The sequence below is a fragment of the Monodon monoceros genome, unplaced genomic scaffold (genome assembly GCF_005190385.1).
Source record: "Monodon monoceros isolate NGI ecotype Baffin Bay Population unplaced genomic scaffold, NGI_Narwhal_1 Super_Scaffold_18, whole genome shotgun sequence".
NCBI lineage: Eukaryota > Metazoa > Chordata > Mammalia > Artiodactyla > Monodontidae > Monodon > Monodon monoceros.
Window position 1 is genome coordinate 61,141,510 of NW_021703774.1, and position 20,505 is coordinate 61,162,014.

At 43.2% G+C, this 20,505-nt stretch overlaps 1 protein-coding gene and 1 long non-coding RNA gene across 3 annotated transcripts in view; one reads left to right on the forward strand and one right to left on the reverse strand.

Moving 5' to 3' along the window:
- Window positions 1-7,526, reverse strand: part of UCK2 (uridine-cytidine kinase 2) — a 74,581-nt gene extending 67,055 nt beyond the window's left edge. Inside the window, exon 1 of one of the 2 annotated variants that reach the window (XM_029228542.1) lies at window positions 6,892-7,526. In XM_029228542.1, the coding sequence (XP_029084375.1) occupies window positions 6,892-7,275 (384 nt within the window). In that variant the 5' untranslated portion in view covers window positions 7,276-7,526. The remainder of the gene's footprint in view (window positions 1-6,891) is intronic. The other variant, XM_029228541.1, reaches the window with a different exon arrangement.
- A 10,042-nt stretch (window positions 7,527-17,568) lies between these two features.
- The window catches only part of LOC114898651, a 7,343-nt gene continuing 4,406 nt past the window's right edge, over window positions 17,569-20,505 (forward strand). Inside the window, exon 1 of the long non-coding RNA XR_003794431.1 lies at window positions 17,569-17,693. This is a non-coding gene — a long non-coding RNA (uncharacterized LOC114898651). The remainder of the gene's footprint in view (window positions 17,694-20,505) is intronic.

Here is a 20,505-nt window from a genome sequence, read left to right on the forward strand (position 1 = left end):
TATTGTGAAAATGAATGCTCCACCAAAATGAAATGTGGGATCACACGGGATGGTGGTGGTGGGATGAATTGGGAGACTGGGATTGACATATATACACTAATATGTATAAAATGGATAACTGATAAGAACCTGCTGTATAAAAAAAGAAAGAAAGAAAACATTAAATGGAGCATCTTGGTTTGCAAAAACAGCTGATGGACAACAAGGACGATGAAAATTTTCTAGCTGCATAATTGGGGGATGGGACTCTCATGATTTTATAAATACTGCAAAGGATGAGTTTCCTGTACTTGGATCATTTTGGGGAATAACTTTTTAAAATACAGTCATGAAATCAAGATTCATGATACTTAACTTAGAACCAAACTTTCAGCCTTATATTATCACTACGAGTAATATCACCAAGATCATCCAAGATTCATGAATCACCACATTTGAAATAAGATTTTTAAAAATAAAACATTCAGTAAGAACCAAAAGTCTTTACACTGCTAAAGAAACCACAATTTTTAAGTGTTTATCTCATTTTTCTTATCTTTTCATTATCCCTGTTTTTGTTTTTAATTATATTGATTATACTTACATAATTTGCATATTCAGATACATGACACATTACAATAACAAGATGGTCAAATGCTTTAATGATAAATTGGTTTAATGATAAAAAGTTTAATGGACAAGAAAGCACATAAACACACACACACACACACAGAATATACATTCAAACGTTTTTATTGATTTAAAAAATTGAGACACACGTCTAAAAGACCTTAGAGATCTTAAGCAATTCCAACAGCACCATCTCAGATCCCACTAGCAAAAAAGGTCAGGTCTTCAGCCATGAAATTCCCAAACACAACCTGTCTCCATCACAGGACCTCATGAGAGCAAGACTCAACAAAGAAATAATATCAATGAAAAGACAACCTACAGGACTTCCCTGGTGGTGCAGTGGATAAGAATACCCCTGCCAATGCAGGGGACACAGGTTCGAGTCCTGGTCCAGGAAGATCCCACATGGCGTGGAGCAACTAAGCCCGTGCGTCACAACTGCTGAGCCTGCACCCTAAAGCCCGCGAGCCACAACTACTGAAGCCCGCATGCCACAACTACTGAAGCCCGCGTGCCGAGATCCCATGCTCCGCAACAAGAGAAGCCACCGCAATGAGAAGCCTGCTCACCGCAACCAAGAGTAGCCCCTGCTCACCACACCTAGAGAAAGCCCGCGCGCAGCAATGAAGACCCAACGCAGCCAAAAATAAATAAAATGAAATCTTAAAATAAATAAATAAATAAATATAAAGCAACATAACTCAAAAGATAATTTTAAAAAAAAGAAAAGACAACCTACAGAATGGGAGAAAATATTTGCAAATGATGCAACTGACAAGGGATTAATTTCTAAAATTATATAAACAGCTCATACAGCTCAATATAAAAAAAATCAAAAATGGGCAGAAAACCTAAATAGACATTTCTCCAAAGAAGACATACAGATAGCCAACAGGCACATGAAAAGATGCTCAATATCACTAATTATTAGAGAAATGTACATCAAAACTACAATGAGGTATCACACCTCACATTGGTCAGAATGGCCATCATCAAAAAGTCTACAAACAACAAATGCTGGAGAAAAGGGAACCCTCCTACACTGTTGGTGGGAATGTTTAAAAAAAATAAGAAAGAAATAATATCAGGCAGAAGACCTAAGCAAATGCTACAGGTACAGTGAGCTGGAGTTAGGTGACCACAGACAGTGTGCATCAGAAACACACTTCAAAGACTTTCAAACAAGAAATGAGGCAGCAGCTGAGGAAAGGCAGCAGCAGCAAGACCTGCTGCTTGGGCCTCATTCTGGCAGGCATGTGCTAGGCACTGGCACAATGAACAAGAGGGGAATTTCAGGCAGAGCAAACAGCAAGTGTGAAGAGCCCTGGGCAGGGGGGAAGCATGATGGGCCAAGCTGGGGATGTGGCTGGAATCGAGAGCAAAGGGGAGAGTGGCAGGAGGTCAGCAGGGCCAGATCCCGTCAGACCTCCCAGGCAGCAGCTTGAGGCGGTACAAAGCAGACAATGCCAGCTCCGAGAAAAACAGCAAAAGAACCAAAGCAGTCCCATGGTTCTGGGAGCACCTGATGGAGGGAGGGTGCGGAATGAGTGATCTGGCCGGATGGGGATGTCTGCCGAGGTTCCAGGAACCCGGCAATGGGAGCCGGAGCCGGAGGTCCAGGGAGCATTCCAGAGCGCTCCAAAAGCAGATGCTGACTCATGCTCAGGCCGAGCTGAGGTGACAGCCCCCACCTCTGAGGGGACTGCAATGTCCTCTCTTGGTCTGTATTATTCATACACTGTCCAACTGACCTCCCTCAAAATACGTCCGAGGGCTGGTCCCTGCTTGTGGAGAAAGTTCAAAACAGGCATAGATTTAGTAAAGGAAAAACCTGGATTCCAATCCAAGTTCTATCACTTACTAGCTACATGACCTCAGGCAAGTCAAAAATTCTCCTAACATCTTCCAGTGTTATCCATCAGTGGGGAAGACACCTGCCCCACTTCAAAAGGAAGAGATAAGGAAATGCTTTAATGATAAATTGGCTTGATGAGCTGTTTAAGCAGCTTGTAACTATAAAATACTGACAGACTTTCTCTCATATTTCCTTATGACCTGACTTCCTCATAATACAGTATTCTTCACAATGACATTCAACAAATGTTCATTTAGTACATACTAATTAAATGCTAGGCTCTGAATAAGCAATACCAATGTACAGTATTAGGGAGCTGCGGGGTTTTTTACTGTCTAGTCACTGCAACACGAATAGCACAGTTAAACATGGTTTCAACTGTGGCTTCAAAGCCTAATTCAAATAGTCTTATGAATTAAAAGAATAAAAGGATAATTACAAATGATGGTCTGCCTAACTCAGTTCAACAAACACGGTATCAAACACTGTAATGGGCATTAAGGCAGAAATAAATGAGACGCTCTTATAGAACTTTTACTATAGCGGGGGAAGCAGTCAACAAATAACCCCAGCACTAGGCAAAATGTGGTGAAACTATGGAAGCATTAGAGACAAAAAATAATTCTGATTAAGAAAATGGATAACAAAGTTCCCTGGGGGAAGTATTAACAAAACTGAAACCTTGAAAGGATTAGAGGCCATTCCAGAGAGAAGACCAGGAGCAAAAGTATAAATGAAAGCAGTTCCACAGATGTGTGTGTGTGTGTGCATTTGGGTGTGGGGAAGCGGGACAAGAGTGGAAAAATAGTCTGGTGGGACTTCCCTGGTGGCACAGTGGTTAGAAATCTGCCTGCCAATGCAGGGGACACAGAATTTGAGCCCTGGTCCGGGAAGATCCCACATGCCGAGGAGCAACTAAACCCATGCGTCACAACTACTGAGCCTGTGCTCTATCAGCCCGCGAGCCACAACTACTGAAGCCTGCGCGCCTACAGCCTGTGCTCCGCAACAAGAGAAGCCACCGCGATGAGAAGCCGACACGCTGCAACAAAGAGTAGCCCCCGCTCACCGCAACTAGAGAAGGCCTGCACGCACAGCAAGGAAGACCCAACACAGCCATAGATAAATAAATAAATAAATTTATTTTTTAAAAAATTTTTAATAAATAAATAAATAGTCTGAGACCACATTTGGGGGCCAGGGGGATGTGCACTGTGCTGAAATATCTGACCTATAGCCTGGGCAGTGAAGAGGCATCCAAGGTTTCCAAAAAGGAGAGTGGCACAGTCAGAGCTACACTAAGGAAGACCGCTCTGATGGCAGTGCAGACTGAGAAGCTATTTTAATTGGCGAAGAAGTCACAGCGCAGTAAACAGCAAAAATAAAGAGGAGAGGGAATGGCACCTAAAGTCATGGATATATATTCAGGTAAAGAAGTTTAAACTGTTTTTTTTCCCCATCCAGTGTTACTTCTTGCTCTCTCTAGACTTGTCCTTTAGGAGGAAATACGAGAATGTGATTTTTTTTTTTTTTTGCGGTACGCGGGCCTCTCACTATTGTGGCCTCTCCCGTTGCGGAGCACAGGCTCCGGACGCGCAGGCTCAGCGGCCATGGCTCACGGGCCCAGTCGCTCCGCGGCATGTGGGATCGTCCCAGACCGGGGCACGAACCCGTGTCCCCTGCATCTGCAGGCGGACTCTCAACCACTGCGCCACCAGGGAAGCCCCCACCACAATTTTAAGGTGAGTTTTTAAGAATGATTTGCCATGTCAGCCTAGCAAAGCTTACTCTAGAGTTCTAATTAATCTCCATGTATACAACAAACTTTAATGTGATGTATGGGACTTCCCTGGCGGTCCAGTGGTTAAGACCCTACGCTTCCAATGCAGGGGGTGCGCGTTCGATCCCTGGTGGGGGAACTAAGATCCCACATGCTGTGTGGCATGGCCAAAACAAACAAACAAAAATGTAATATATGGACCACAATCGCTATTTTTGCCTTCTACAACCAAACTAATTTAGGCTAAGATAAAATACTTGTTAACTCAGGGCAGTGACAACATTGAGACAAATTAGAGCTCTCAAGAGAAGCTGAACAGGGAGTTGTTTTCTCTTATAAAGGAGGGGAGAAAGCAATCAAGATCTATATTGCCAGGCCACTGAGTACAAAGCAATCTGCATTTCCATTTCCTTTTGGGTCAAGTACCTCTGAAACCATTCTGTAGCCATTTCCAAGTAGCCCCTTTCCAGGTTGAAAGTGTAAACTTGTGTTCTCCGGGCATGCCTTAGTCAATTCTTCTTAAACAAGGCCAATAGCTGGGACAAATATATGATCTGAATTCATTATTTTTCTCATCCATAAGTGATGAGATGAAGTGTTGGACTCCAGGGCCTCCGAGGTTCCTTCTAGCTCTAAAACTGTCCTTTTTTGTTGATGTCCTTGGGCCCCTTTGCCTTCTCCCAAATTCCTTTAACAGGCACAGAGCAAATATGCAGGGGGTAGAGTATCGACTTTGCTTCCAGGCCCTCCTGTACCACAATGTTCAGACTTGAGGCTTCCAAAGGAGGTCCAGTTTGTTAATGCTGACCATCCTTTAAAAAAAAAACAAAAACAAAAACTTCAAGTTCCTTGGAGAAAAGGCACTAAGGACTGGACTAAAGAATCAAGACATAATTGCAGCAAACTGACTGCAGTAAAGAATTTTTGAAGTCCAATGCTCCTTTGGGCTTTTTCTTAATAACAAAAAAATTATAAAATCTTACAATGACAAAGTATTTGTTAATGCCCAAAAGATACAACATGCTTTAAAAACTGCATGAAAATAGACCCTTTCTTAGGAGTATCTTCCTCCTTGATGAGAAATAGGGACAGCAGAGTTAAGAGTTCCCTTAATGGCTCATTCCTAGCTCCTACTTGACACGTTACAGAAATAACACATTTATACTGATTATCCACTGAGAAAAGGTGATGATTGAGGAACGCACAATAATAAGAAGCGAGTTAGTTCACCTTTTAGGATCTTAGTTTCCGCCTCTGTAGTGACTAAATTATTTAGATGATTACCAAGGTCATTTTGTTTCTAAATGCTACACTCATCTGCCAGTTTCGGTCTCCTTCCCCCTAGGAGGGCTGTATCTCAGGTTAATATTTGGGTCCAACTATGTGCCAGGCATCGTGCTAGGAGCGCTGGGAATACGGCCATCAACAACAAAAAAGGTCCCACATAACACGAATATACTATGGAAAGGGCGGTGGGGGGTGCGGAGGGGGACTGAGAAAATTCTAATATAACAGGTACATTTCCTAAAAGAGCTGGCATCCTGGTTTGGCTTTGACTTACTAGTAATAGTACCAATAAAAAACATGTAAAATTTTTTAAAATTAAAAAAGGCATTCAACCAGGGGCAAATTCAACATAAACTTCTGGGACATAAAGCAGGCAGATCCCAAGCCCTGGGAGCTACAGTCGAGATTAACTAATCAATAAAGAAGTTCCATAGCGCCAGCTGCCGTGCCTGGGCCCCTTGCGCCAAAGTAGTCCAGACCTGGAGGGAAAAATGTAAAACCAAAATGGAGGAGGGGCTACGGCAGAGTCTGCTCCGGAGCAAAAACCTCGTGGCTCGCTTCTCATGGCGCCAACCAGCCTTCCTGCTCCGCTCTCCCTGACCCTAGGAGGCATCATCCCACCTCGCCAAACCCAGCGCGCATCACCTATTTCTCGCAGGCTCCCCTTGAGGAGCCCGGGCACCAAATGAACTTGTTAAACAGTAGGGTAAACAAGTAGCCACATCTTAAAGGCAGGGGAGCAAAGAAAAATATCTGAGAGGACTCTACCCTTCTCCACCTGCAGAAAAAGCCGCGGGCAAAGCTAGGAAAGCATATCCCTAGTCTCTCCTTGCCTTGCTGAAAAAACAAAGAAAGCAGGCTCCTAGAGGAGTCAGACACCCAGAGAACGACCTCCTTCCGCAGATGCAAGACGCGTACGGCCCCAGACATCTAAGAGCATGGGGCCAGCACAACTTTCTCATTGAAGCCGACCGCGTTTCCTCTTAAAACCCCCCAAAAAGAGAAGCCCCGACTATGATCATTTCACTGATGTCACCTCGCCTATTTGGCTCTCGGGATTTTACCCGGAAACCTCTGCAGTGCCCGGCACCGGCGTCCAGCCCAAGTGGGGCTCCCCTTCACCGGGACGCCGCCTCACGTTCTCGCAGCCCTCCCGGTCGGGCTACCCGGCTCGCTCCGACCCGGCACCGGGGTTGCGTCGCCGGGCGAGCACATCAACGCCAGGCCGAGGGAAGACGGGTGTACCGGGGATTCGTAGAGGACCCCGCTTAAAGCCCTCTCCCCCACGACTGACTTGCAAAACAATAAGCATCCGCTTTCTCTGCCCCTCCCCCATAGGACCCCAGCCACGAATTACCGCCGCCGGGGAGCGTGCCAGCCCTGTGATCGGTGGCCGGAGTACCCCTGGAACCTCAGATGGCCCGAGTGTCCGGCCGCCCATCCGCTGCCGCGGCGCCCGGAGTCTGCGCGGGGAAGACTCTGCACTGGAGTGCGGCCAGCAGCGGAGGCGCGCGGGCCACGCGGTGGCTGCAGGAACTGACATGGCCCGCGGCCGCCGGCCACATGCGGCGCCGCCGGGCCCCGGCCGGGGTGGGGAGAGGTGGGGAGGAGAAAAGAGCGCGGCCCCGGGGCCCCGCCGTACCTTGCCGCTGGCCGTGCCCCCGCTAACGCCGATCAGGAAGGGCTCGCCGCCGTTGGGCTGCTGGTGGTTCTGCAGGGTCTGCTCGCTGTCCCCAGCCATGGCTCGCGCCGCCCCTCCTCCCGCTGCCTGTGCGAACGGACGCACGCTCCCCGCCCGCGCCGGGCTCCCTCCGCTTTCCCGCAGCCTCCGCTGGGCGCTGCCCAGGTCGAGGCTGACGCGGCTCCCTGCGCACTGCTCGGATCCCGGTGCTGGAGCTGGCTTTCCCGAAGGAGCCGAGAGCCTTCCTCTGCCCGCTGCGGCCGCTCCGGTTTACATCCCAGGCAGAGGTCAGCGTGATGCTGCTGCTCCAATCCGGGCGGACAGCGCACTGCTATTCGCCGAGGCAGCGGCGGCGAGGCGTCTGCCCCAGCCTCCGCCCCTCCCGGGCCCCGCCGCCGCCGCCGCCGCCTGGGGTCTCTGGGAAAGGTATGAGCCCGACCCTTCTCCCAACCCGCCTGGTTAACCCTTTCCACGACGACGACCTGCGGCGGGACCAAGGGAAAAGAAGGAGCCTTCTGCGTTTTAATTGGGTATGCTCCCACCTATTTCAAAAGGGATAAAAAGCTAAAAGGACAGATCAAATAATGGAGGAGATGCCTCAGGTTTGAGAAGCAAAATTAGCACAAGCTTGGAAGGTTAAGATGAAACAAAGAGTTAATGTCATTTACCCATTATCCAGACTAAAACTTGTGTTCCGAAAAAGAGATTTCTTTTTCCCATCCCGTTTGCCAAAATAATATGTCAGCCTCTGGCTTTAAATATTTCCTCTCTTGGAAACCCCCAAACACCATCCTCCTTAAACGGCGACTCTCTGGAGTCCTTCCTAGAGAAAGATAATTTGAGGAGCTCATCTGAGGGAAGCCCTCCCTCCTAACATCAACGCCCTTTCTAACCGTAGTTTGAAATCCCAAACACTGAGGTTCCTGTGGAGTTAGGGCTGTGGAAACGATAAATAATACTTAATGTCACGTTGACTTATTAATACCTTTAAGTGAACTGGTTTTTCAGAGATGGGGAATTAGGCACTTGGTTACAAAGGCAGTAGCTGCTGATGACTCAGAACAGCGCCACCTCTGGAGCCAGATTTCTGCATTGACTTGCAGTTCCCTGAGCAAATTACTTAATCTCCCTTGCTCAATGTTCTCATCTGTTAAATGGGAATAATAATGGCAGTTACATGCTAGGATTATTATATTAAATGAACTATTGTATTTAAAGTACTTAACGTGGTACCCTGCACAGATCATATAAATGATCTATAGGAAAAGCCCCTAAAGGGCTGAAACTGGAAAGGGAAGCTTCGTTTGGGCACAGAGGAGAGAGGGAGGACTCGACTAGTCACAGCCGCTGCTCCTGTGAACCTGGGACTGGTATAAATGAGCTGATGGGGGTCCTACAGTCTAAAGGAGAAGTTAAGCCTATAGCATTCTCTTTCAAAACTTAGTGTTACCTAAAATTCAGAATTATTTTGAAAAAAAATTACTAAAGAAAATTGAGTATTAGAAAAAACAAATGTTCGCTTCACTTTTTAAATATTTCAGGTAACCATCCAAAACCAAACTCCACAGAAGCTCAGACAGGAAACTAAGCTGGGGAGAGCAGCTACCTGGTACCCAGAGGCAGGCATTTGGGAGAGGTTAGCTAGAAGGGTGCCTTATCAAATGCCTGTGGGGTGGGTGAGTTTTAGCTGATTCATGTGTCTGCTTCTCCTCCTCCAAGTTTTTCTCCACTAAAAAGATAAGATCTTCAAGGACGTTTGCAGAGCTCTTCACAGCCCAAGACACGGCCTATTGGAATTTGGAAGTTGATGGACTCATAGCTAAGGGGATATTAGGTAGCTGAGAGGAAGAAGAGGATAAAACACTGCCATGTCCTCCATGAACTTTCCCCAAATCTCTGCCTTTTTTTTTATCATTCCTATAACTTTCTTCTACAATATTTTATCATAAGAATTTTCAGACATACAGTTGAAAGATTTTACAGTAAACACTGATATAGCCACCACCTAGATTCTGCTGTTAACATTGTACTATACTTGTTTCATCACACTAGTTGTCTACCCATCCTCTATCACATTTTTATTATTTTTATTATAGTTTGTTTCCCTTTGTTACTCCAAACTGGTTTATACATTTCTTGCTTTGTCTGTCTAGTTTGTTTTTAATCTTTTCCTTTTTAATTTAATTAATTAATTTATTTATTTTTGGCTGTGTCGGGTCTTTGTTGCTGAGCGGGGCCCACTCTTCGCTTCGGTGCGCGGGCTTCTCACTGTGGTGTCTTCTCTTGCTGCAGAGCATGGGCTCTAGGCACGAGGGCTTCAGTAGTTGTGGTTTGCGGGCTCTAGAGCACAGGCTCTGTAGTTGTGGTGCACGGGCTTAGTTGCTCTGCAGCATGTGGGATCTTCCCCAACCAGGGCTCGAACCCATGTCCCCTGCATTGGCAGGTGGATTCTTAACCACTGTGCCACCAGGGAAGCCCCTGTTTGTCTGTTTTTAACTACTATATCCCTAGCACCTAAAACAATTTCTGAGACATAGTAGGACCTTCATAAATATTTGTTGAATGAATGGACACCATATCTCATTTCTACATTCCCAAGGCCCACAGAGCAAAATAATTGGAAATAGGAAGCACTCAATACATGTTTGTTGAATGAATGGATGGATGAATGAATGAACAAATATTAAAGAGGTAAGAAAATACCAACAAGTAAACTTCACTTCCACCACTTTGGAAGGAAATGTGGTTTTCCCTAGATTGCATTTATGTGGTTACTATTATTTCTGAATGTTTTGTTTTCCTGGCATTCCAAGTAACTGTCTACCTCTAATCCTAGTACGTGCATCTATTAACTAGTTAAACTAACTCATTAACTGAGCTAACTCATTACACTTATCTGCACCCTGTTTAATAATAATAATATTTGACATGAGTTAATATACGTAAAAGTGCTCTGGGGACTTTCCTGGTGGCACAGTGGTTAAGAATCTGCCTGCCAATGCAGGGGACACAGGTTGCATCCCTGGTCCGGGAAGACCCCACATGCCAAGGAGCAGCTAAACCTGTGCGCCACAGCTACAGAGCCTGAGCTCTAGAGCCTGCAAGCCACAACTACTGAGCCCGCGTGCCACAACCACTTTAAGCCCACGTGCCTAGAGCCCGTGCTCCGCAACAAGAGAAGCCACTGCACGCCACAACGAAGAGTAGCCCCTGCTCACCACTAGAGAAAGCTCGCACGCAATAACGAAGACCCAACACGGCCAAAAATAAATACATAAATAACTTTAAAAAAAAAGTGCTCTGAAAAAAAACAAAAGCTATCTATATAAAGGCCTAATCCAGCTGCACTCTGCACTCCGTTTTCACCTTGCTGTTTTTTCTCTATTCTGTCTCTAGGGCAGGCTCACCTACACATAAGGAAGTTCCCCTTGTCCATTTAAATTATTAAGAGTATTCTCAGCACTGGTGACCTGAGCAAGGACTTTTGCATCTTTGCTCTCTAAAAAGCAAGGCAGGCTGTCTGTGCTATTCCCTGTGCTGTGTCATCCTCTCTTGGGAGCCTGTTCACCAAATCCCACAGCTAGGGATGTTCAAATCATGTTTGAGCCTCCTCTAGCAATAACACTGCAGATTTGGATTAAGTGATTTCCAGATGCCCTCTTTCCCCTCCCACTAAAAAAAAAAAAAAATCAAACATTTTCAATAAAATCCAGAGCTAGAACAGATTCAAGGGAACACATTTTCTCAGTATCTGTGAGAATTTTTTTAATACAAATTCACATTTCAGTCTGATCAAGCTCTGGCCTAGTTAACATTTGGGAATGAAGTCAGCATGAGTGTGCAACTATAGCTGTAGCCAAAGAAGGAGAAAAGACCTTGCTGTTGACACTCCTCTATCTGCCTGCCTTCTCTCCTTAAAGCAGCTATAGTTCTGAACTAGACAAGCAACCTTACATTTTGCCTCCAGCTGACAAATGCTACCTCTAGGTGCTTCATGCACCATAGCTAACTCTCTAATTGCTTATCACATTTCCCAACCAGAAAAAAATGTTCTCACACTTCAGTATGTCTTCTGCAGCATGTTAGTTCCCTGTTTTGCCTTTCCAACTACCTCCTGCCTTTTATCAATCAGCAATTGCTTTGACAGGTCATAAGTACTGTTCTGAAAAGATGACCAGATGATATGAAAGCTACTTCAGCATCTGGCTCTGTGATCTTAATCAATCCTGTTCTCGGGTACTGTTAAGCAGCAGGATATAGCACAGTCCCAGAAAGAGCAGCTTCAGCAGCCTCTGAAGGCAAATCCACGGGCCCCACCCCAGAGGTAATAAACCTGAAAGTCTGTGGGAGGGGCCAAGTGATTTGTCTTTCATAAACCCTCCACTTGACTCTAGTGCCCACCAAAGTTTGAGAACTACTGATTTAGTGGAACAAAGACAGTGTGAGCTCTAGTCAGAAAAGCAAGCTTTACATCCTTGCTTTGTTACTAACTTTGTAACCTTTGGCAAGTTACTTACTTTCTATAATCCTTGGTTTCTTCAGCTGTTAAATGGTACCTGGCTCATAGGATGGTTGTGAAAATAATGAATCTATGTCGGTATGCATATAGTGGTTGTTAAATATCATTTCTCTTTCCCTCCTATTTCTGTCACAGGTCCCTGATTATTGCAAGAGTCATACCATTTAGAGATTAGGAATTCCAAAGGTAAGGACTCCTAATCCCCAAGGACACTTTAAACTAAAAATGAAATATAATGTCCAGAATAGGTAACTACAAGTAGAGCTTGCCTACAGCTAGAGAAGTTGGGGGATAAATAGGGAGTGGCGACTAATGGGTCCAGGATATCTTTCTTAGGGTAATGGAAATGTTCTAAAATTAATTGTCATGATGGTTGCACAACTTTTGCCTAAGAACCATCATTGAATCATTAAGTTGGTGAATTGTATGGTATGTAAATTATATCTCAAAGCAGTTTCAAAAATTAAGTCTCAACCTGCAGTCTAGGAGGGGTAACAGATTTTTCAGAATTGGGAACAGAAATGGCAAAGGCACAGAAAAAAGACTTGAGAACTAAAAAGACAATGGTCAGAGGACTTTGTAACCTATAAAACAGTACCCAAATGCAAGTCGTTAATTTTGTTAAATTCAGTATATTGATTTTTGCACATATGCTCTTCCTCTTCCTCAGAAAAATAATAGTCATACAAGGGCCCTTAAATTTTAGCTGGCCCAACTTCAGAAATCCCACATGCCCACAGAAGTCTTCCCAGACTTTGAAAACATTAACATATAGATTTTAGTTCTATAGGGATTTTCTGATTTTCTCTCCTTACCTTATAACAGAATTTTCTAGTGTGATTCTATGAAAATAAGACTTTAAATAAAATAAGGAGTTCAGTTGTCTTGCCCAGCCAGCTCCCAGCATCACTATTTTGTTCACTCTCCTTGTTCTAAGCCATTTAGCTTCATTTTGTTCCCAGGTCTTATCCCAGACCTGCAGATATCTGACCCTTTGCTTCTTTTCCTATCACCAGATTACCACACTGCCCATCCCACTTTTCTACAATGACTTCCTTCACCTTCCTCAATTAGCTACAAGGTCACTTTCTCTGTAATTAATCTACTTCTACTTCTACCCCTCCACCCTCCACCCTGGGGCTGATGCTCTGTCCATTACACCATAATGGATGCATCGTGGTTGGTGATGTACAGTGCTGGGGACTAGCGTGACACAAGGGAGACCCCTAGGGTGCAAAATGTAAGGAGGCTCTGACTCTTGGATGGAGGAAGTGCTAGCGTAGGGTGGAACTTAAAAAGAAGTCCTCTTTACGTGTTTGCTCTAGACGCCTTCCTTGCCTCACCCCAGTCCCAGCCCTGGTAATTGTCAACAGGAGAAGCAGAGGACGGTACGGCTAATGGCATCAACCTCAGAGCAGTAGCTACATTTAGTCTGGTGGCTTGGCTTGTATTTAGACTGGTGGCCAAGGATGGCAGGTTTGACTGTCCTCAGGGTGATGGACTGAGGTACTAATTGGTGTTGGAGGCTAAATGAGATTGCAGATTTAGCAGGTTAGTTTTTGCTCAGAGTTCAAATGGTATGTTGCTGAAAAGTTACTTTGGTATCTCGAAGCAACCTCTCCCCAGATCATTAGGAGAGAAAATTAGTTCAAATCTGCTTCATAATGAAATTACAGCTGTTTCTGGTGGCAAAGAGGCCTAAGGCTTTGAGTGATGGAACCTAGTGTTTCAGAAATATTTTTAGTCAGAGACTGAGAAAACTAAAAAAAGCAGGCGATTCCCCAGGAACACACACACATACACACACAAGTAGAATTTTGAGTATAATTTACTCAGGCCTGACATAGCCCCAGTTTTCATCCTGGTGGCCAGGGGAGGTGGTGGGGGTGAGAACAGCTTCTGAGGAGAGCACCTATTGCCAGCACAATGGAAGTGTTAATCTCTTTTTAAGGAATATGGGCCATCTCTGCGAGCACAGAGGGCCCGGGGGCACGGTGGTTGCCGAGGCAATATCCTCAAAGGCACCCATCCAGATGTCCCCACCCATATTTTAGGATCCTAGGTTTTTATCACCAAGACCCTGACATTTTCCTACCGGTCCTGCCTTGGCTGACCAGTGTAAACAACTACTGAGCTCTGAGCCTCTAACAACTAGGTCTTCAGCCTGCTGCTCAAATGTGCCTGCACTTCTACTGCAAAAGATCAGTGTAAGGCCAACTGGCCCGAGGCAGGGGAACACAATCAGATTCACAGGTTGCATCAGACCGAAATTCTCCGGACCACCCAGTTCCAGAAACTGCCCTGGAGACATTCCGGACCACCCAGTTCCAGGAACTGACCTGGGGACTTCTAACCCAGCCCAGCCTTCCCGCCTTTCGAGGGGCGGGACTAACGGTCCCCCAGGATACCCGAAAAGACCACCAAATAAGGAATACCCTGCACCCTCCCAGATTCACCACACCCCTTTCCCTTCTTCCCCTATAAAATCTTGCCCAACCCTCGCCCGGGTGCGACTTCTCTGGCCCCTTTCTCTCGGACCAGTGAACCTCGCCCGGGAGCGCTCCCTAATAAAGCTCACTTGAAGCTTTCCTCTGTTTCGCGGTGCCGTTTGTTAAGATCCGACCTTACAATCAGGACCTCTTTGTAAGCTACCAGAGGTTCTCTGACTCTCACACTTAACCATTAACTGCTTGCTAACAATAGCATGTCACAACTTAGCAGCAACCGGCCAACTCCGGTCTTTCTAGGCACTGGTCCCCCGCATTTTCTGAAAGGCCTGAAACATGGCTCCTGCCACGGCTTTCTCCGCCACCAGGACATTTTCACAGGCCACCACCAGTGAAACCTTTAGCAACTGAGGCACCATCTTGTGCCACGTCCCATTCCCCAACCAGGACACATCTTCTTCCTCTACTGGGCAGCAAGTGAGCCATTCCAAATCTCTGTCTGACCACCTATTTTCTTGGACCACTCTTGGTACCAGTGGTGCTAATCTGGGTCCTCTAAAAAGCAGATGCCAAGATGGGATTAAACACATGAAGATTAGGGGTAATGACCGTGAGAGGAAAGAGGGGGCTGGAAAAACTTGGAAGAGACCCCAGACTGCAATACAGACCTGGCTCTGAGTGAAGGAGAGGGGTAAGGGAGATTGGGCAGAAGCACGCTAGACTACCGTGCAGACTAAGAAAGGTTCAGCCAAGCTGTTGGGAGTCCTCAAGTTAACAATCAGAAGAGCCTCATTTCTCCTAGGAATGGACCTGCCTTAGTATTCCAGTGACATGGAGTATTCCAACTGGCTGGCAGTAGCCTATGGGAAGCACAGTCAGGGAGCAAATGCAGCACAGTGGCTCAGGCTCTTGGTCAGTTCTGCTCCTTGTGGGTGGAGTTCTTTGAGGCATTTCTCCTGGCCACCACATATGGAGAGTGAAGTGTTGAAATCTCTAACTAAAATTGTTGAATTATCTATTTTTCCTTTCAGTTATATCACTTTTTGCTACATGTATGTTGGGGTTTTGTTAAGTACATGTAAATTTATGAGTGGTCATATATATATAGATATATATAAAGGATATACATATCCTTTTCCATTATGAAATGTCCCTATTTATCTCTAGGAATATCCTATGCCCTAAAGCCTGTTTTGTCTGACATTAATAAGCCACTCCAGCTCTCTTATGATCACTGTTTGCATGGTATATCATTTTCCATCTTTTAGTTTTAACTTCTTTGTGTCTGTGAATCTAAAGTGTGTGTCTTGTGAACAGTATATAGTTGGATCTTGCTTCTTTATATAGCCTGACAATCTGTAGTAGATCTAACAGTATAATATAATAAGTCTGCTAGTAACATCTTCTCTCGGTTTTTGCTTGTCTGGTAATATCTTTATTTCAGTTTCTTTTTCAAAGAATGGTTTTACTGAATATAGAATTCGTGGTTAAGAGGATGGTATTTTTTCCCCAGCCCTTTTTTTTTTTAACATCTTTATTGGAGTATAATTGCTTTCCAATGGTGTGTTAGTTTCTGCTTTATAACAAAGTGAATCAGTTATACATATACTTATGTCCCCATATCTCTTCCCTCTTGTGTGTCCCTCCCACCCTCCCTATCCCACCCCTCCAGGTGGTCACAAAGCACCGAGCTGACTCCCTGTGCTATGCGGCTGCTTCCCACTAGCTATCTATTTTACGTTTGATAGTGTACATATGTCCATGCCACTCTCTCACTTCATCCCAGTTTACCCTTCCTCCTCCCCGTGTCCTCAAGTCCATTCTCTACGTCTTCTCCAGCCCTTTTAATAAGTCATTCCGCTGTCTTTCTGGCCTTCAGTATTTCTAGTGAGAAGTTAGAAGTTAGTTCGTTAATTGTTTTCCCCCTATATATGATGAGTCATTTTCTCTCGCTGCTTTCAAGATTTTTCTCTTTGTCCCTGGCTTTCAGAAATTTGCCTCATATGTCTAGGTGTGGTTTTCTTTTAGTTTATCCTATTCAAATTTCATTGAGCTTTTGGATGTGTAAGTTAAAGTTTTTCATTAAATTTGGGAAGTTTTCAGCCATTATTTCTTGGAATCTTTTTTCTACTCCTTTCTCTCTCCCCATTTTGGGACTCCCATTACATTTAAGTTGGAATGCTTGACTCCAAGGTTTCTAAGACCCTGTTTATTTTTCTTCAATCCTCTTTTTTCTCTGTTCTTTGGAGTGGATAATTTCTATTAGTCTATCCTCAGACTCACTGATTATTTCTTCTGTCATCTCAAATCTGCTGCTGGGACCATCTAGTGAATTTTTCATTTGAGTTATTATACTTTTCAAATCTAGAATTTCCATTTCGTTCCTTTTTATACTGTTTCCTTATTGAGATTTGATTTGTGTTGATTCATTGTTAGCATTTCTAAAATTATTTGAACATATTTATAATAGCTGCTTTGGAGTGTTTCCCTGCTAAAGCTAAAAGCTGGGCCCACTTATAGTTTCTTCTAACTGCTTTTTTCTCTGTATATGGGTAGAACTTTTCTGGGTTTTTTTGCATATCTAGTAGTTTTTGATTTAAAAAAATGGACATTTTAGATAATATATTGTAGCTACTCTGAGTTCCATTTTATATTTTTGAGGATTGTTGGAGTTTTGGTTTTTTTGTTTAATAACATGCCTAGATTTAAACTGCAGAATCTATCTCCCTGATGTGCAGCCACTGATGCCTCTGCTATTCTTTTTTTGTTTGTTAATTTGTTATGTTTGCTTAAACTGGCTCCCTAGTGATTTCCTCTTTGACTGCATAGCTTACTGGTCAGTCAGTGCTTTGGGCAGAGGTTGTACTCAAACATCTTGAGCCAATTAGGCTCCTGCCCTCTGCTGACTGATATGTGTGTGGACTGGGGAATGCATTCAAAGTTTCAGCCTGTGCTCAAGTGTCCCTCATCTTTTACGTTTTGCTGGTCTCTCCAAGGTCTCTTGGATCTTTTCTAACCATGTGTAGTGTCTCAGTCAGCCAAGGATGTATGAGGAGCTTATCTCAGCTATTCTATGCCTGTCTCATTTCCAGAATTACCGTTAAATTTCTGGCTGCTTCACCACTTGCTCTGAACCTGAACGTCATCTTGAAGCTGGCAGAGCTGCTTGAAGCATTTCCCTTGTGCCCAACTAAGTCCACTGCTTATTGCTGGCAAGGCTGTGGGACTGTGGCCACTACACTGAATGGCGCCTGACTCCTCTTGCAGAAGTGAGATTCTCTTGCAAAACTGAAAACTATCGAGTGAAATAAAACACAGCAAGATAAATTTCCAGGCTCTGATACTTTCATTAGTGAGTTATACCAAACATTCAAAGGAGAGTTAATACCAAGATTTCACAGGCTCTACCATAGAGAAGAAAAACGATGGAACACTAAGCAACTCATTTTATGAGACCAGCAGAACTTTAACACCAAAACCTGACAACACGTTACAAGAATGGAAAATTAAAGGTTAGTCTCTCTTATAAGCGTAATATGTAAAAATCCTGAACGTAAACCACAATTTTAAATCCATCAATATATAAAAAGGACAATCCATCACAAACAAGTTTTGTTTAGTTAAAAAAAAGTATTAGTTTAATATTGGAAAAATCTATACCTTCAATATTCTATATCTGGCTCAAAAATGACATGCAACAAACTGGGTAACTTTATTTTTTTTAAATAATTTTTGTTGGAGTATAGTTAATTTACAACATTGTGTTAGTTTCTTCTGTACAGCCAAGTGAATCAGTTATACATATACCTATGTCTACTCTTTTTTAGATTCTTTTCCCATATAAGTCATTACAGAGTATTGAGTAGAGTTCCCTGTGCTATACAGTAGGTTCTTATTAGTTATTTATTTTATATATAGTAGTTTGTATATGTCAGTCCCAATCTCCCAATTTATCCCTCCCACCCCCTTTCTCCCTTGATAACCATAAGTTAGTTTTCTACATCTGTGACTCTATTTCTGTTTTGTAAATAAGTTCACTTGTACCATTTTTTTAGATTCTACATGTAAGCCATATCATATGATATTTGTCTTTCTCTGTCTGACTTACTTCATTCAGTAAGGGTATCTTTATATATGGATAAATCCTGTGATAAATAAGAAGGGGTAGGGTCTTTCATTACCTATCACTATGAAATGAACTCTTTCTTGAACACCCTACAGCAGTGTTTCCCAAAATATGTGCCTTGGAACAGTAGTTCTGGGAGGAACAAAGGTATTGGGAACAAATAAGTTTGGAAAAACCTGTGTAATACCCTCTGTTCCCACTTGTGCAGTAGCATATTAAACACTCTGAGATATACTGCAGTGAAGAAACTTATTTATGTTTGTTTAAACCAGTGTTTTACCAAAGTTACCAAAGCACAGAATCCTTTTTTTTCCCGTATGCCTATTACTAAGGGGCAGAGCTAGTATTTTGTGGAGCTCATCCTAAGAAATGCTTGTCTATAGTAACCAAGGGTCCATACAGCAAATTATCTCCTACCAGGAACTAAACAGTATTTTGCTAGCTTGGAAGAGGTCCTAAGAGACCTATTTACATTGAGAAAGATATTTATTGACTTCAGCTTTCTATTAGCTCAATATCTCATGTTCAATATTCAGTTATTAATAATTTATTATAATTGTTTTCTCACTTAAGTTATAGATGTTTAGTGTATAAAAATCAAGCAACGCAGAAAAGTTGTATACAGAATGTTAAAGTTCTCCTTAATCCCCTCCTTTAGAGATTATCATTATTAGCAGTTTAGTGTTATTATTCAGTATTTAAAATTCATATTTTTTGCAAAGTTTTTTACAATAATTGCTCACTAGCAGAGGATTTGGTCAGTTTTTGCTATCTAATGAAAATGCACACATTAATACCATTAAAACCTCTAAGCTTTCAAATAAATATGAAAATATCAGAGTTTAAAAATATATATGCAAAAGATGAACATTAAAAGTTAAATACAAAAGGGAAGATAAAAGAAGGAAAAAACCCTAGGAAAAGAAAGCCGATGACTGTGACATCTGATTAACTTGAAGCAAGAAATGGAACACACCAAAGATGGGAAACAAAGGGATAATTTATTTATTTCTGGATACACAAAACACTTACCTTTTGAATGCTCTGACAGTTTCATAAAAAACAGTTTTCACTATGGCTATTACAAATCAAGGCATACTTACACAGGAAAATATTCACAGGCATGAAATTACTGTTTACGCCAACAAGAGAAAATGGATAAAAGACATCAGTAGTTGACAGTTATGATTGATGGGGAGGAGGTGTCTCTCATTCACAATAATCCAGGATTTGGAATGAAATGAAGGTCAACAGAGGAGGGACTCCAAGTAAGTGTCATCCTGTTGACACCTGAAGCACCACTGTCACCAAGGGAAACAACTAGGCATTCATTGTCCCCTTTCCATTGGTGGCATTTGTAGGGATCAAGTGGGAATTGAAATGACAAGAAAAAGGGTTTTGTAAACAAGGCCATAGTAATTATCATACTGGATCAGTCTTATGGGTCATTTAATTCATGACAACATCTGACAATGGTGTCCAGGGCTATTTTGTGGAAGCGTCTCATTTTCCTCTATGCTGACTTCAGACGTTTCAGGTCCAGTTCCAACAATTATTTTCTTTTAACGGCTCAGGCTGAAATGTCAGAGTGTTTATATACTATTCTTCCAACTCTCAGATCAGTTTCATTTCCTCCTGTGGTTCTTTCTCCAGCTTTAATGTATCTTTCCTCCAGTGTGGACACAGAACTGCATCCTGTATTCTGAATGTGAACTCTTCTGCTTCCTCTACAATGCCATTCCTAATGACCCCACATTTTTGCTGCTCTTTGAGGCTGAAGAACCAGTCTGGACCAGCATGTTCAATGAACAAGATGATTGTCTCTGACCACCCCCCTTTCCTTGGTTTAGATGATAGTCAGTCCTTCTTTAGGTTTGGTGGAAACAGCAAGTCAGGAGTCCTTGCCCACAGTCTGGTATTATCAGTAATGAGCTATGTGACCTTGTAAGTTATTTAATTTATTCATGTACTAAATGAAAGGATTGACTTTTAGGTGCCTTAAGTTCCCTCCCAGCTCTGAATTTATGTAATTATGCTATTGTAGCTTATCTACCATTTTCCTCTACATTCTTACACCTCATAGGAACTTTTAGCACTATATTTCTATCTTGGCATTTCATTTACTGCAGTTGGTTGGTGTCAACTACAGATGTAAATATTTTACCTTAAAATCTCAAATCTTAATGTAACATACACTT